An 18,490-nucleotide genomic window follows, 5' to 3' on the forward strand; every position below is an offset into this window, starting at 1 on the left:
TATACCAATTTTGTTGGTTCATTCCTTAGTATTATCTTAATTTCACGTATAAATAATTTCATTTTATTTCCTTGTTATGGTTTACATGCATATATACATTGAAAGACACTTCTAATAGCAATGATTGCAATAGTAGTTCTATAAGATCCTTGTTTCCATGTCGCTCTTCTTGATTGGTAGATGGGCTTGTCTCCTCCCCTAGAAGTTAGGCTCCCTGTGATTGGCACTAGCAGGGAGGGCGGGGAGGGTGTCAGCGTATTTATATTGTAAGCATTCACTAGGGCGTCACCTGAAGAAGGAGGCCACGCTCCGAAACATGTTGTCTTGGGAACAGTTAGTCAGAGCCAGCACACACGTTGATAGATCCGCCCCCCGTTGTGAGTGACGTCATCCATAGCCGGCAGGTCCGTGCTTGTGAGGCGTGGAGAGAAAGTGTACCTGCAGCCAGCAAGCGAACTAAGTACTTAACCATCCGCAGTGTCAGCTACTGCAGGGAGCCTAAAATCGGGGAAGGAGGCAACAGTGGAGGCTGTAAATGTCAATGCTACTACTCAACGGATGTTTGTGAGTGATATACCTGGCTTTTTTAATCTTTTACTGAGTTAAATAAACGTTAATGCACTAGGGCTGGTGTGCGCTCTATTTCTTGTGCTTTTTTAGGTTTGTCTGCCACCCAGTGGACTTTAATAGGAGCAGCAACACCCAGAGTGGATGTAACAAGCAATATATATTGTGTAGAGGTAGTCTGGAGGAACTGGATAGGATGTGACAGCGCCGTGCTTGATATATTTGTTTCCTGTTGTACCAATATTAATTAATAACTCCCAAATCCTCCACCTATAAAACTGCATGGTGTGCTATGCACTGCAGACTGCGTTATAAAAAGCCAGGCCCTGGTTTCAATATACAGGGAAAATCTGGGTTACTTTATCCAGGACACTGGGCATACTAGAGGTCCAGGCTTCGCCTGTCACAGTGGGCATATCCCTGATGGGGGCTTCAGAATCTAGGAACCAAAGCCATAGATCACACCCCTGGACCTGTAGTATAGTGCTGTGTAGCTAACTACATATCTTGGACTACAAACCAATTTGAGCACCTACTGCAGGATACAGTGCTGGAAGAAATGCATTGGAAGGGTAATCAATCTGGAAATAACAAGATAAACCAGTGCAATAAGCAGTCAGACTTTGATAGATGCTTCAGAAAGAAATTTGATGGGTTTAAAAAAATAAAACATCTTTAGATGAGGAGAGGTCTATTACCAAAGTACACTAACAAAAAACTTGAGACTTATGAAATGGATGGGGTTATAGTAGTACACTTTAGGACGGGCCTGCACATAACCTATGGTCTATGAATACAAGCCCTGTACTGTACGATTAAGACAGATCAATAAGAAGGCTTTAGGCTTTAAATGCTGGGTTTTTGATAATAAACTTGTGGATATACACAGAGGAGCAGTATTGCTGTGCAACCCACAGCATAGAACTTTATGTAGATTGAGGAGGCGTAAGTGGTGCTCTTTGCCTAATTACCATTACATGTGTATTGTGAAACGGTTGAATAATGAACATTTACTTAGGCTGTGCCATTTTCTCAGATTAAATAACGGACTAGGTATTAATCTGTTATATTCATCATGTTTCTAAGTTACGTTCTAGATTTAAAATGTGATTGAAAAGGAATGACAATATCACAACAGGACACTGTAAAAAAAAGAAACACTTTCTTCCAAAACGTATGGTTCTTAACAATTATGAGGACACAGATAAGGCAACAGACTGTTTATTGAAATTGGCCAGAAAACACCAGACAGGCAGATTTAGGCCAGATTTGCTCTTGTAGCATACTTGGAAGGCCTCTTTTACACGGACATTCGGATCAAGTCTGCCTGTCAGTTTTTCAGGAGGACTCGATCGGATCTTCCATTCTTCTCTATGGAGCATGTCCTTTTACACCCGCCTACATCCAATCTGATCCCCCTTCTGTCCAGCGGATCTGATCGGATGGCAGTCGGGTGTAAATGGACAGGCGGTCTGTTCACATCCAGCCGCCCGTAAAGAGCTGTCCATGTCCATCCTGCATAAGCAGAGTGGACATAGACCTGTCTTTCACCTTCTCAGCGGATAGATCCCTTGCTGACCAAGCAGGTCACAACTGCAGTCCGCCCTGCGTGAAAGGGGCCTAAAAACACCAGGACAATCAAATTCAGGTGATGTATAAACTATGCAGGTTGAGGAAAACGAATTCAAGGCAAAAAAAAAAAATAAGCATCAACAGTGTTTATTTTCCGGTTTGTGCAGTTCACAATATATTCAGCACATAAAACTGCTACATTTTCACTTTTGCTTTGAAAAGATAAAGTTGACAACAAAACTAGAGAAAAAAGTTGGATTAGATTACATTTTCTACTCTCTATACATCTGGAATATCATACAACAAAGATCTGAAATCGTGAGAATGGAGATGCAGAGATCACACCAGTATAGAACAGCCTTTTAAACTACACAATAATTTTATTCCAGCTCACTTTCTTCAAATTCTAAACTATGTACACATTTCAGTATAATCCATACATATACAGAGGAAAACATTAAAATAAAAACATGTGCAACTTATTCTAATATTGTATAGCTACTGGAATTAAAGTGAACATATCAGTCCAAGTTGTATTTTTTTTGTTTTACTTACAGTACACAACTAAGAATCTACAAATCAAACTCTTATCTCCCTCATTATACATATGCTGTAGTAAGAGGAATTGGTAGGTGGATAAGAAAATGGTCTTGGTTTACACAGCTTTAGTAAAACATGGGTTTATACTTTTTCTGTTACTAGCATCAAACCAAATATACATGTAATCATTTACGTTCTTTATTTTGTTCCATTGCTTGTCTATCTGAAAATAATGTGGGCTTTTACAGTTAACGTCTACCTTGGAATGCGATTAACAAATGTACCTTCTTCTCTATTGGCTAGCCAATGTGTAATCAAAGAAAATCCGGCCATAGACACTACGAATCATGTATGGGCAGGCTGAATGCACCCTAATTGTTCGATCAACTTGCGTACAACCAGCCTGTCGGATTTTACATGTGATGATTGCTAGGGGGATCCCCGCCGGGAGGACAAAATGGCTCCGTGGAAGGGATTTCCCCCCATCAAACACAGCCAGTGGCTGCATGAAAGAAAAATCACTCCGTCTATGGCCAGCCTAAGAGTCAGCATTCTTTTAGGCACAGAAAAGCCAACTCTTGGAACATATACAGACTAGCCATCTCCATTCCTAACAATAGTGTTAAGGGGAAAAGAGGGTATTTAATAAAAGTTGAAGCTACCCTTTAATACACTGTTGGTAACTAACTTTTTTTTTTTTACAAATATTTTCATATAACTTTGCAGCTAATGCTAGATATGAAGCCTGTTACACCTTCAATGAGAAATAGACTCCACTAGAAGACCCTTCTTAGCGCAGCTGCACAGAATACTTTTATCACCCTTATAACACAATAATACTTTCAACTTTAGATTTCACCTACAGTTACACTGGTCCAAAAAAACAGAAGTATTAGGTCTATTTTATGTGAACAGGTAGACCGTAGCTGCTGGGACAAAAACAATCAGGAACAATTATGAGGGAAACATAAGAGATAGGCCCCCTCCATAGGGCTGAAGGTAGCAGCCTGGCCAAATCACATTAATATACCAGGAAATGTGCTTGATATGCTTTAGAACAGGCATGAATGCAACCTCGTTGTTAACAGTTCTTAATGCTAAACTCTAGGCAAGAAACCAAATACAATGTCAGTAAACATATTTGTGAATGGTTTTACTTGCCAGTCTTTGTTAAACTGAAAGTCCTAACAGAGTCCCAAACTGCAGAGGGCTAATGTAAGATAGATTTGGCAAATTATGTAGTTATATATAAACTAAAAATATTTATTTTTGTAAAAACATGCATTTGTTCAATTAGGTTGGACCAGCATCTGCCTGCAGTTCAGCTTTAAAACTGACCTTATTGGATCAAAACCTCCTCCCCCTGTAGTACCGGTTTATAACATAAGGGCTAAATTTGCTTGCTTAAAACTCCTTATCCTCGGCCCATGGCTCGCAGACAAGTCTTGTGAGAAGATGCCTTTGCACTGGCCTGGAAAGTCATTTGATCTCAGATTTTGGGTACTCTTTCCACATGAATCTTGCTGGGAGCATAGCTATACCAAGCGATAAGTGTAAGCGATTCAAAATATGGAGGTGAGGCAAGTATCTCCCCCCCCCCCCCATACTTTTACACTTTTGCCCTTCTAATATATAGCAGATTTACAGGGGGAAGGGGCCCTGATCTAATAAGTGGACCTTGCATTTTACTGTAATGTCTGCTTTAAAGACAAGAGCAAAAATCAATGCAGTTTTGACAGGTATCAAAACCCATTATACAACTAAGCCAAAAGCTATACTAATATATTAAAAAGGTACTCTTGGATGTAGGTAGGAAACACAAAATCTTAATATGAAACCAAATCTAAAAACAAAACAAATGGATTTACACAATAAAAACCTCCAAAAATTGATACCAGCTGAAATGTCAGTGATAACGGTAAACCCCAAATAATTCGTAGCAGCAGTTTCAGGAAACAGGAAATTGATAACTATTAGTGGGAACAAAAAGCATATTAATATTTACAGTTATTTCCATATGCACAAGAACTAAACGGAAAACAGTATTAACGTAGAAGTAGACAAAATTATTCATTCAATGACATGGAGAACCTAGTAGCAGCTTCGATTTTTTTCTACATAATTTTAGTCTAATAATGGTCTGTGACAGGGAAAATTTTATATATATAAAAATCACACACACACACTTTGTTGTTGTGGGATAAAAGCTTGTGTATGCATTATTATTCTCTATAACTGAATTGACATGAACACATTAGTACTTTTTTTAAACACACAGGAATGTAGACAATGTTGCAAATTTAACCTTTCTTCTGCCTTTTCTTTGCTTGTGATCTGAGAGTTATTATCAGAGGCCCAAGATGAACATAGCCTTGTTTACATGCAGTTTATCTGCAGCTTGTACTGTAACTACAGACCAGGACTGAATGCATCTACTCCACATGCCTTTTACACGAGTATCTTTTGTGTCAAGAACAATTGAGTACAGTCTGTGATATTTTTTTTTTAATTTGCACTAACACAATCAGGAGCAATGAATGATGGTTTTGCTGCTGCTCTTATGTAATGCCTGCATAAACATATCACAAACTGTGAAAGGCAAGCATCCCTTACATGAGTTTAGCTACAGAACAGAAAGTATAACTGGGTATATGCTGGTAGAATTTCATTTAAAGGGGCAGGATGAAAACCTTTTCTGTAATGTACAAATATCTAACAGTGTATGTGGTTTTTGTTTGCTTTTAATATTCCATTTTGGAATGAATGGACTTTACCAAAGGAAATCTTTAGAGACGGGTAGAGCTTTCATTTGGGGGCACTTAATAACCACTGGGTTTTTATCTTTACTACATAAAAATCAAAAAGACAAAATTTTGGAAAAAAGAAAATGGAATCCCTTACTTTCTATTATAAAATATATCAAATAAAAATGGCAGGATGTTAAACACCCCCCAAAAATTCCCCCTTTTTAAAAAGTGAATACAAAGGTCATCTAATTTAGAGCCATCATTTTTGGCAGTCAAGAAACATTCCGATATTAAGATGGTTTAAAAGTTGCCAACTGAAACCACATACAAGCCTTTCATTATCAGTGCAGAAAGTTTCTGCAAACACTAGATGTCAAGGATAAACCCACAACAATTAAAATGACCCACTCATCAAAACGAATTCCATAATTATTGAAGGTCAGCGACATTTTAAACCTCCCACCCCTCCCTCGTCAATGGTGGTCAAAGGCAGTTTTAATCCCTCCAACCACTCATTGAATGAAGCCTTTCTCTGCTGCAGCTTCTGTCTCTCTTCTTGGATTGCCTGCATGGATCTTCTTTTCTACCCCTCCCTGCTCCGCTGTTAGAGGAAGGGGCAGGCTGTCAAATATAAAACGGTAGTACTGTTTATATTTGTGATCGCTATGATTGGCCATTGCAGGGCATGCCACCACTCGGATTGGCTCTGTGCCCCACGATAAGTGCTGTCTAATGACAGTGGTATCATGCAATCATGCACAGGCAATGTGTGCTAGTCAAACTGTTGGACTTCAGCTTCAATGCCAACATTGATTGCATGTAAAAAGCAATGTTTACAGTGGCCTGGACCTGTGCTGACAACTCTCAAAACACAATAAAAGAAAGAGCAAATGTATAAAGGCACATTGTCAATGCTGCTTGACATGCCTGGATATATTAAAACGCCAATTTATATATTCTATTATGCAGGAGTGGCCATTCCACAGGGCCACCGCCCCCCCCCCCCCCCCCCTAATTTGCATGCGGGGATGCATGCAGGGTGCCAGACTCATACATTTATATGAGGTTTTTTTTCCCCCCAAGCCACATGATTAGAGCCCGAGGCTCGATTTGGCTTGAAAAAGGTTGGGCTTGAGGCAAAGTGAACCCATCCATTTGTGACACTAACGAATCAATATTCGCTATTGTCTTCCGGCTTTATCCTCCCAGCCAATCAGGACAGGAGGATCAGGTTGGCCTGGAGGAGAGGCCAAGGAGGGGGTAAGTGCAGGGCAACTGGGCCACAGAGGGGGTGAGTGCGGAGGGACCGTGCCACGGAGCAGGTGTGTGCAGAGGGACCTTGCTGCAGACAGTTGGGGGTGAGTGCGGCTCTGGGGGGGGTTTGTTTGCCGCCCCCCGAAAAAATTTAGCAGCAGCTGCCACTGCTATAATGTTAAATTTCAGTTATGAGTATGTACACACTTCAAGGACACAATCTTTAAGTTAACACCCCTCAAATTTGCCAGGGATAACGACAGCACAAAACATTTTTACCCTTTTTGCACAGCTGGTGCTCCTGGTTGTACGAAAATGTAAAACTGTGGACCACTAACGGTACATGGTTTATCAGAATAACGCACAGTGATTACATTAATATTACACAAGGCAACTATTGTAATATAGGTTCTATTACACAAGGCAACCATTGTAATATAGGTTCTATTACACAAGGCAACCATTGCAAAAGGAGTTCTATTACACAAGGCAACTACTGTAAAAATTTGTTCTCTTAATGTTCATATTTTTAATGATATGGCCATACCTTCAGTAAAGCCAATTGCACAGTTGAGGTTTATACTGTATAAAGGTTACAGTTTTACCTGCATACAGATTTGCAAGTCTCTGTAGTCAGACTTTTAATCCAGCTCCCCCTGCCAGACACAATATCCAGGTGTGAACCACAGTTTCCCTAAAATCGCCACGTGGGCAATGGAAGAGAGGCAGCAAATAAATAACATCAATCTGTTAATTTTGCTCTCGCTTCCCCTTGCATGTTAAAAAGTATGTAAACCCCAACAAATATCTTTTATTTTCTCCCTTTCAGTCAGCTAAATGTACCAGCGAAAGGTTTTTTTATATCTGTTCAATAAGTGCAAAAAATACCTGTTGATTTGACAGAAATCTTGTGAGCTAATAATGTCTTGTGTGTTGAGGAGAGATTTGTGTTTTGTAATGCCTCAGAAATCAAGTAGGCAGGAAAATTTAATAAACTGGAGCAACTGTACATGGCAACCAATCAGCTTCTTTTTTTTTTTTTTTCAAAGCTTCAGTCTTGTTTCAAACTGGTATGATGCAGGAACCAGCGCGAATCCTGTGCAGGTTCCCGCATCACATCTGACTCGCAGGCACTGCTCTTTGTAAACCTCTACGAGTGTCAATAGAAAGTTAATGACACCCCCAAATTGGTTTGCAGAATGCAATGCGAACTGTGGAATTGGATCACATGGGTCTGAACACCCATGCAATCTGATTCCAGTGCAGACCAAAAAAAAACAAAGAAAAGGGTCCTGCACCATTTTGGTGCGAATACGATGCAATTTCAGTCATACAAACTGTATGGCTGAATTCACTTCGCACAAACATCACATGTGATGTGCACAGCAATGTGGTATGAATCACAAGCGTAAGTGTGAACCCAGCCTAAAGGCCCATGCCATTTTTTTGCACCACGTTACACCTGTATTCAGGGTGAAATGCAACATGGTGTAAACGGAACCCCACCCCATACACCTCTAGAGGTGCACAAAAGATGTATATTTAACCACTTCAGCCTCAAAAGGATTTACCCCCTACCTGACCAGAGCATGTTTTGCGATTTGGCACTGCGTCAATTTAACTGACAATTGCGCGGTCGTGCGACGTTATACCCAAACCAAATTGATGTCCTTTTTTTCCCCACAAATAGAGCTTTCTTTTGGTGGTATTTCATCGCCTCTGCGGTTTTTATTTTTTGCGCTATAAACAAAAGAATAATCGCCAATTTTGGAAAAAACACATTCTTTTTTACTATAACAAATATCCCCAAAAAATATATAAAAAAAACATTTTCCTCAGTTTAGGCCGATATGTTATTTTCCTTCTACACATTTTTGGTAAAAAACAAACAAAAAAAAAGCAATAAGTGTATATTGATTGGTTTGCGCAAAAATTATAGCGTCTACAAATAGGGGATAGATTGATAGCATTTTTATTATTTTTTTTACTAGTAATGGCGGCGATCTGCGATTTTTATCGCAACTGACGAGGAGGACATATTGGACAATTTTTACACATTTTTGGGACCGTTGGCATTAATACAGCGAACAATGCTATACAAATGCATTGATTACTGTAAAAATGTCACTGGCAGTGAAGGGGTTAACATTAGGGGGCGATCAAGGGGTTAACTGTGTTCCTTGGGAGGTGAGTCTAACTGAAGGGGGAGGGGGGACTGACTGGACGGATCGTGGTTCCTAGCTAATAGGAACACTCGATCTGTCACTCTTCAGAATAGACCAGGGAAGTGTGCGTTTACATAATCTCGTCTCTGTTCTGTCTCCTGTTCAAGATCGCTCGTGGCTGGCGGTTATAGCGTCAGTCGGCCACGAGCATTGGCGCTGTGTAGCAGAGTGCGTGCGCCTGCTATCCTGGCCTCGCAAGCCGACGTACAGCTATGACAGCACGCGCAGGGGAGCCAACCTGCCGCAGTATAACTGCAGCGCCTGGTCGGGAAGCAGTTAACTTGTTCCTTGACATAGGCTTTAACTTCTAGCGCATATTCAAAATCTCCATGCCTCCTAATGCTGGCTCTCCCCGTCTCAGTTTACGTGCAGCTGTACTGCGTAGCGATATCAAGTCAGGTTTAGGTGGAAATGTAATTTGTTATTAAATGAATGCCTAGCTGCATCAGTTTTGTGCAGGACCCTAAAGCACCCTATTCTGCATAGAAAATCAACATGCCAGGAATAATACAATACGAATGTATATAACCTCTACACTGTATATTAGCATTGGCTGACTTGCATACTACATCCCTACTGAATGAACAAGGCTGAAGCACACAATTAATTCACTGCACATGTGTGAAATTAAACAAGTTGGACTGATCTGGGGCACTTTTTTTTTTCTTCTTTTTTTTTTTTTTTAAACAGGCCTTACAATAGTTAGAGGTTAGAATGCGTAAACTGACTCAAGCAAGATAATCTCTGACAGTAAGGCCCCTTTCACACTGGGGCGGGGTCAGCGGTAAAGCGCTGGCATTTTTTGAGGCGCTTTACCGTCATATTTGCGGAGGTATTTGGGTGCTAGTGGGGGGATTTTAACCCACACTAGCGGCCGAAAAAGGGTTAAAACCACCCACAAAGCACTGCTGCAGCAGCGCTTTGCCGGCAGGATAGCTGCGCTGCCCCATTGATTTCAATGGGCAGGAGCGGTGGAGGAGTGGTATACACGCTCCTTCACCGCTCCAAAGATGCTGCTAGCAGGACTTATTTTTAGCATCCTGCCAGCGCACCGCTCCACACACAGGAAAGGCTCTTTCAGGGCGCTTTGCAGGCACTATTTTTAGCGCTGTAGCACCTGCAAAGCGCCCCAGTGTGAAAGGGGTATAACAAAGAAGAAGAAAAAAAAAAGGATAACATGAAGACATGATTTTAAGGTTGGAAACTCAGAAAATCTGAACTTTCAGCCACTCTCGGTTATGCATGCAGGTGGCAGGCTGTTAAATAATGTGTACAAAGGGCATGGTTATGCCCACAATGAGTTCAAGTGGCGATTACTGGCAAAGAGTTTCATGGTTAACAATGCCTAGTTTTTAAGAAAAAATAAAGATGATACACCGATCAAGCTCCACTATATAAATTGCTGAAGTAAACAAAGCAAATCATGGTATTATACTGTCTTTTATGTTGTACCAAAAGCATCCTATAAAAAACTATTTCTGAAGCACAGGTTAGGAAAATGACTGATCAACAGAAGAAAATCTCTTAACTACCTCGTGTCTTATTGGCCAATTTCCTTATGGCAAACCTGTGCAGTTTAGAAGCAGAACTAAAGCAGCCTCAGCAAATGTATCCCATCTTCCCCAGTAGCACAGACTCAATGCGTTCGGTTTCACACTTCTCTGTTCAGCTGCTGGCATCGTGGTAAGGGCAGCCTATGTATGTTCCCAGTTCCCAGTCACTCAAGTTAGAGGTTACAGAGGACCCTCTCCCCTGCCCTTTGTGACAATCCCCAATAATGCCACCAAGGAAGATCCTTCATACCCATAAGTACTGCTTCTTTCTCTCCAGTTGGCAAAATGAAGTGGCATGAAAGTGAAGGCAAGGGGGAGTAGTTTTTTTTCTGGGGAGGGCTGCTTTAAAAGTGAATATGTTGTTTAGACCTGCATAGGCAAATCACATGTTTGCTTTAAAATCTATAACATGCTGCATGAAGGACTTAGGAATGATTTTAAGAAGACATGAAAAAGTGTTTGTTAACCCAAAAAAAAAAAAAAAACAGATCTTGGTCCCTTAAAGCAGATTATACAGCACAGTGCTTGTGCTATGTAATCGGCCCAGCTCTAAACCGTAAAAAAAAAACTCCCTGAACCTGACACCTTCTGTATCCCCCTCTTTGTACTGACCACGGTGGTCAGTTTGCATCCCTCCGTCATACGCAGCCTGCTCTCAGCAGTCCTCTCTCTCCCCTTCAACCCCTCCTGACTTCCTGCCAGCAACTTGTTGTGTGTCTCCGTCTCCGCCCACCCCTATTCGTAAAATTAAATTTTTTTTAAATGATCACTGCCAGCTCTGTAATATAGGCAGACATAGCACACGGTTATTCTTTTATAAAAACTAGCGTTGTAAATATCTGTTTAGCGTGATCTTCAGGCCGGTCACATGACTCTCGGCGGGTTTCCAGGCTACTGCAGGAGGGGCTGAGCGGCCATGTGATCTACACGGGTGACGTCAGAGCGAGATCGCGGCCCCTCCTGCAGTATCCATCCAACGGAGCTGTACAACAGCCGTGAGTCACATGACCGGCCTGAAGAAAGTTCTAAACCGGTATTAACAATGCTCATTTTTATAAAAGACATGTACAGTGTGCTATGCCAGGCTCTAATAGAGGGGCTGGCATAGACTTGCATGATAGGGTTAGCAAACACTTTAAACATGCACAAAATGTATAAATAATTACTAAACTGACTATAATAGTAAATCTGTTTTTAAACAGAGAATGGTGTCGATCTGAATCCTATTACATGACAGCAGGGTTTCCTCAGGAGCACTGTATGAATAGAAAGGAATAGCATGTAAGTAAATGTCCGCATTATAAGCTTAATCTGCCAGCATTCAGAAAAGTCACAGAATGAACACGAATGAGTGAGATACTACTTATATAATTTTGCAACACACAAAAACTTCTCCCTGAGAATGGTATGCATTTGTGTAGCAACTACCCAATAACCAGATCTGTAACAGGATGCACATCAAAGCTGCACCGATGTCTTGTAGTCCTATCTTTGTACAATCTGTTTTCAGATCTGCTTTGCATGCAAGGAGAAAAAACAAAACAAAAAAAAACCTTATTTCACAGCCTCTCCCCTCCATGATTAACCCATATTGCAGTCTCTTTAGCGATCATTTCCAAAATTCCAATAATTTGTTCTGTACATCTTTTTTACTTTTAACAGTTATTAACGCATCTTGAGCTACAAGTGTGAAAATAAATTAAGTTGAAGTAACATAACATATACAATGTAAACTATACAAAGACAACTTCATTTACCGCTATTATTCCAATTTCAGCACGTGTTCGTATATGGAACAACCAGTACAGTTCATGTGTTATGAAAACAAAACTGATCTGAAACGGACAAATTCTGTTGTAGATATTAGGAACAGCTAAAAATGCAGTCAAAGGTGACGGTCAGAGAACAAATCTTCAATTCACTGCTTCTCTTCTTGGGGTTCTTGGGTTGCTAGCTGAGAGAAGGTAGAAAGCCATGAAGACATGGCTGACTTTGCACTGATGAGAGCGCCTCCCACAGATTGACCTGCACAAGATCAAAGAGATGGTTACGTTTTTAAAGTGTTTTTCTACTTTTTGCAATTTTGAAAAAACAAAACAAAAAACAGTATACAATGGATCTAAAAAATTTACAAACCTCTGTTAAAATGTGTTTTGATGTAAAAAAAAATGAGACAAAGATAAATCATTTTAGAACTTTTTCCACCTTTAATGTGACCTATAAACTGTACAACTCAGTTGAAAAACAAACTAAAATCTTTTTAAAAAATCTTAAAAAAATAAATAAATAATGTGGTTGCATAAGTGCGCACACCCTCTTATAACTGGGGATGTAGCCGTGTTCAGAATTAAGCAAACACATCCAAACTCATGTTAAATAGTACACACCTGCCATCATTTAAAATGCCTCTGATTAACCCAAAATAAAGTGCAGCTGTTCTAGTAGGTCTTTCCTGACATCTTAGTCACATCCAACAGCAAAAGCCATGGTCCACAGAGAACTTCCAAAGCATCAGAGGGATCTCATTGTTAAAAGGTTATCAGGAGAAGGATACAAAATAAATTTCCAAGGCATTAGATATACCATGGAACACAGTGAAAACAGTCATCAAGTGGTGAAAATATGGCACAACAGTGACATTACCAAGACCGGGACGTCCCTCCAAAAGTGATGAAAAGGCGGGAAGAAAACTGATAAGGGAGGCTTGTCAAGTGGCCTACAGCAACATTAACCGCATGCCGACCAGCCGTCGCAGTTACACTGCGGCAACATGGCTCAGCTGAGCAAATTGCCGTAATGGAATGTCAGTACCATATAGACAGCCACTAGGGGGGGATCACCGCTGTGCTCGGGGCACATAGAGAACCCGGTTCTCTGAGAGGAAAACTGACAGATCTGTTTATACAGAGTATGAACAGATGATCTGTTACCTTCCCAGTACAGTCCCCGTCCCCCTTCAGTTAGAGCACAAACTAGGACACACTTTTTTTCTTAGCCACCTCAGTGTTTTTAAATTCAGAGACCTAGGTCACCTTAATGTCCCTCGTGCCTCATCTTAATTCCACATCATCGTGGCCTTAACGTATCTTATATATTTCTTATTTATCCTTCCCCATATGAGGGGGGCGGGGATTTATTATTAAAACAAATTTATTATATATATTTTTTTTTAATATAAGAAATATAAACCCCCCACTCCTTTTAGTAAAAAAAAGAAGCACATTCTCATCTAATCTCAGAGTTACTTCTTCCCCTCCCCTCGTTTCCACCCCCACCTCCCTCCCCACCCTTATTACCCACCCCCACCTCTGCGCGGCCTTCAGTTTCCTGTATCTTGGGCTATTAATTCTTTACTTCTCCATTTCCTGGGACCTCAAAATTTTGGCATAATACCAAGTTTTTTAAAAATTCCTCCAACACTCCCACGTTCCCCTTATCTCCTCCTTTCTTTCTTCCAGATTACACTTCAAACATTCCATTTCCTAAGTTTCCTCTACCGCATCTATCCATTCCCAAACAGTTGGACTCTCCGCCACTCTCCATTTTTTAGGAATGAGTCTCTTTGCTGCATTTAAAAAGGCGTGGCACTAAAGAGTCTTTATATTGTTCAATACCCTCCTTTGCTCCATGCAGCAAAATGACCCATGGGTCGTTCACTACTTTCTTTTTAGTAATTTCTCTAATATATCCAAGGATATTTTCCCAAAATTTTTTAAAAAGTAGGGCAGCCCCATCATAGATGACTCATACTTCCTACCGACTCACATCCTCTCCAACAGTCCGCTGAATTTTCCCCTTGGAATTTACTGGTTTTATCAGGGGTGGCGTATCACCTCGATAAATATTTGTAGTTCATCTCTGTTGTGCGGCTATCTACCGCCGAACTATGGGTTATTATCAGAATTTTCCTTATAGTGTCGCTCTCAATATTTGTGCCTAAATCCCTCTCCCATTTGTTAATGAATGGCAGAGTCCCCAGTTCATCCATCTTCAACAGGAGATCGTACATTTTTGATATCATGTTCTTTGTATTTTCTAACATACATAGCCTTTCCAACGGCATCAATTCCTTATTTGTTCTCATAGGCTGAGGTAAGTTTTTTTTACAAAGTGGCACAACTGTAAATACCGCCATTCATTCATTTCCCTAAATTCCCTTTTGTTTTTAATTTTGTGTAGTGGCAAAACTTGTCCCTCCCTCATCACATCCCTCAATTGAACCCTCTCCTCTTTTATCCAACCTCCACCTATCGATTTTTTTCCCCGGTGCGAAGTAATCATTTTCAAATAATATTATCAGTGGAGAATTATATTTCCCAATTAATTTTTTATACACTTTGTCCCAAATATTAAGTGTATTGCGTGTCAAGATGTTAATATGATCATCTAGTGCTCTCATTTTTGAGGGATTCCATATTATAGTGTTCAACCTAACCTTACTTAATGTGTTTTCTATGTTAACCCACCTCTTTTCATTTTTTCCCCTAACCCATTCAGGAATTCTGGATAGTACTACTGCATTGTAATATTTCTGGATGTCAGGGACTGCTAAACCTCTATGTCTTTTATCCTGTTTTAATATAGAGAAAGCGACTCTAGGTTTTCTGTTTTTCCATATAAAATTCATCATCAGTGACTTTATTTTTCTAAAATATACTTGCGGTAGGGGGACGGGGAGCATTTGAAACTTGTACATTATCTTGGGGACGATAGTCATTTTAAACGTATTTACACGTCCTATCCACGAGAGGGGCCTATTTATCAACTCTTTGCTGACTTTTTTTATCTCGTCTAATAAGGGGATGTAGTTTAATTTTATAGATCTTGTTCATGGAGTTTGTTGGCTTAATCCCTAGGTACTTTAAATCTTTCTTCCACGGGAACCTGTATTTCCGCTGCAACATCCCCACTTCATCTTTTTTCAGGTTAATATTTCAGATATTTGCTGTTTGAAATTTCCCCGTACTTTTCCAAACACTTTAACAGGTTAGGCATAGTATTCCAGGGGTTGCTGATAAAAAAAAATAAAAAAATAAAAAAAAAGGACAAATGCTGCGAGTTTGTGTTCCTCATTCCCTGTCTTTATTTCTCTAATTCTTGGGTCTCCTCTAATCGAGGAGAGTAATGGCTCTAAAGACAAGATAAACAAAAGGGGAGACGGGGCATCCCTGTCTTGTTCAATTCCTAAGCTCGAAGGATGAGGAGACTTCCCCATTTATTTTTACCCTAGCTATTGGCTGGTCATATGTTTTAATACGCTGTCTCATTCTCGGTCCAATCCCCAATATATCTAGGGTCTGGAACATAAATCCCCAGTCTACCCTGTCGAACGCTTTCTCTGCGTCAGTCAACAGGAATAGACCTGAGGATCTACCCTCTTATCTTTTGTAGGATTAACAGCGTTCTTATCCCATTGCCACGTCCCTCCCTCCCTCCCTGTTACGAAACCCACCTGGTCTGGGTGGACCAATGTGTTCAAGAGACCCCCTCAGTCTCCCAGCCAATACTTTAGCGTAAAGTTTTATAGCCTTAAGTTTTATTAAGAGGGATATTGGCCTGTAGCTTGAACACAACGAGCCGTCCTTTCCTTCCTTCGGAATAACTGTTATTATAGCTTACAACGCTTCTTTACTCATCTCATAATCTTTTCCTAATCCATTCATTTACCCACACAGCTTCGAGATTAAGGTCTCGTTGAATTTTCTGTAGTAGAGGGTCGTGAACCCATCCGGGCCCGGACTTTTGCCCGGCGGGGTGTCCCTCAGCGCCTCTCTAATCTCATCTTCTGTAATGGGCCCTTCCAATATCTCTTCACATTCGGAAATTTTTGGTAGTTCCGCATTTCTCAGGAAAGTTTTAGTTCCATCACATTTTCTACCTGATAGCACCCCTGTCTGTTCTACATCATACAGCCCCTTATAATAATTTGCGAACGTTTCAGCTATGTCCCGTGTCCTATATACTGTTTCCCCATTTTTTGTGTGTATTTTTTCTAGATAATTTATAGATTTCTTTTTCTGCAGCATTCTATTTAGAACACAAACTAGGACACACTTAACCCCTTCACTGCCAGTGACATTTTTACAGCAATCAGTGCATCTTTAATCGCACTGATCGCTGCATTAATGCCGATGGTCCCAAAAATGTGTCAAAATTGGCCGACGTGTCAGCCATGTCGCAGTCATGATAAAAATCACAGATTGCCGCCGTCACTAGTAAAAAAAAAAAAAAAATTATAAAAATGCCATAAAACTATCCCCTATTTTGCAGACACTATAACTTTTGCACAAACCAATCAATTTACGCTTATTGTGATGTCTTTTTACCAAAGATATGTAGAAGAATACGTACTGGCCTAAAATTTATGGGAATTTTTTTTTATATATTTTTGGGGATATTATAGCAAAAAATAAAAATGTGTTTTTCAAAATTGTCACTTTTTTTGCTTATAGCACAAAAAATAAAAAAATCGCAGAGGTGATCAAATACCACCAAAAGAAAGCTATTTGTGGGGAAAAAAAAAAAGGACATCGATTTTGTTTTGGAGCCACGTCACATGATCGCGCAATTGTCAGTTAAAGCGACGCAGTGCCGAATCGCAAAAAGCACTCTGGTCTTTGGCCAGCCAAATGGTCCGTGGCTTAAATGGTTAAAGGAGCTGCAGGAATATGGAGATGGCAGCATCATGCCTTGGGGCTGTTTTTAGCCTTAGTCAAGGTAGAGGGAATTATTAACGGTTCCAAATACCAGTCAATATTGGCACAAAACCTTCTGCTAAAAAGCTGAACATAAAGAGGAACTTCATCTTTGAGCATGGCAACGACCCAAACCATATATCCAAAGCAACGGGGGAATGGCTTCACCAGAAGAAGATTAAAGTTTTGGAATGGCTTAGCCAGAGCCCAGACCCGAATTTGGTTAAAAATCTGTGGGGTGATCTGAAAAGGGCCGTGCACATGAGATGCCCTCTCAATCTGACAGATTTGGAGTGTTTTTGCAAAGAAGAATGGGCAAATATTGCCAAGTCAAGATGTGCCATGGTGATAGACTCATACCCAAAAAGACTGAGTGCTGTAATAAAATCAACAGATGCTTCAAAGTATTAGTTTAAGGGTGTGCACATTAATGCAACCATATCATTTTAGTTTATTTTTACTTCCCTCCACCTAAAGATTTCAGTTTGTTGTTCAACTGAGTTGTACAGTTTATAGGTCCCATTAAAAAGGTGGAAAACGTTCGGAAATTATTTATCTTTGTCTCATTTGTTTACATCACAAAAACCTGACATTTTAACAGTGTTGTGTAGACTTTTTATTATATACACTGTATGTTTGTTATGTGTTCCGATTCACACAGCATTCATACATTATTTCAATAAGTTTTACCTTTTTGAGATTTCTCATGAGAAGGCCTCATGGATAACTGCAAGCATTTCTAAACAATGGCAGTGAGTCTGTCTCACAATGTCTCTGTTCATGAACAATGCCCAGCTTCTAAATCTTTGTTAGGACAGTCAGTGGGCAATTATAGTTTACCACTATAATGACATCTGCCAGCACAGTGGATATAGGGTTTATTCTGGCAAACATTAACTCCCTAGCCGTCTAACAATGAGAACTAAGTAGGAGTTTTCAGTGATATAGTTATTAGAAAATAGCAATTAAAATGGTAAAATATAATATATATATATGTGGGTTTTTTTTTATACTATGCTAATTAAATAGGCAATATCCCAATTTGGATACACACGCCGAGAACGACTATAAGCAATATGATTTCATGTGCGATGGAGCATAGATACAGAGTGAGTGTGTGTGTGTGTGTGTATAAAATAAATATATTATACGTACATACATACACACACACACACAGTGGGTCGTGGATGGGTATTCCAGCATGGCAATGACCCAAAACACACGGCCAAGGCAACAAAGTATTGTCTCAAGAAGCACAGTAAGGTCCTAGAGTGGCCTAGCCAGTCTCCAGACCTAAATCCCCTAGAAAATATGTGGAGGGAGCTGAAGGTTCGAGT

General features: G+C 40.2%; 1 protein-coding gene across 1 annotated transcript in view; it reads right to left on the reverse strand.

Moving 5' to 3' along the window:
- Positions 1–2,270: 2,270 nt before the first annotated feature.
- The window catches only part of AVL9 (AVL9 cell migration associated), a 138,380-nt gene continuing 122,160 nt past the window's right edge, over positions 2,271–18,490 (reverse strand). The window contains exon 17 of the mRNA XM_077491700.1: positions 2,271–12,483. Within this exon, the coding sequence (XP_077347826.1) occupies positions 12,377–12,483 (107 nt within the window). The 3' untranslated portion in view covers positions 2,271–12,376. The remainder of the gene's footprint in view (positions 12,484–18,490) is intronic.

The sequence above is a fragment of the Lithobates pipiens genome, unplaced genomic scaffold (genome assembly GCF_037356315.1).
Source record: "Lithobates pipiens isolate NorthernLeopardFrog02 unplaced genomic scaffold, aLitPip1_a1.2 Scaffold_19, whole genome shotgun sequence".
In the NCBI taxonomy this organism is placed as follows: domain Eukaryota; kingdom Metazoa; phylum Chordata; class Amphibia; order Anura; family Ranidae; genus Lithobates; species Lithobates pipiens.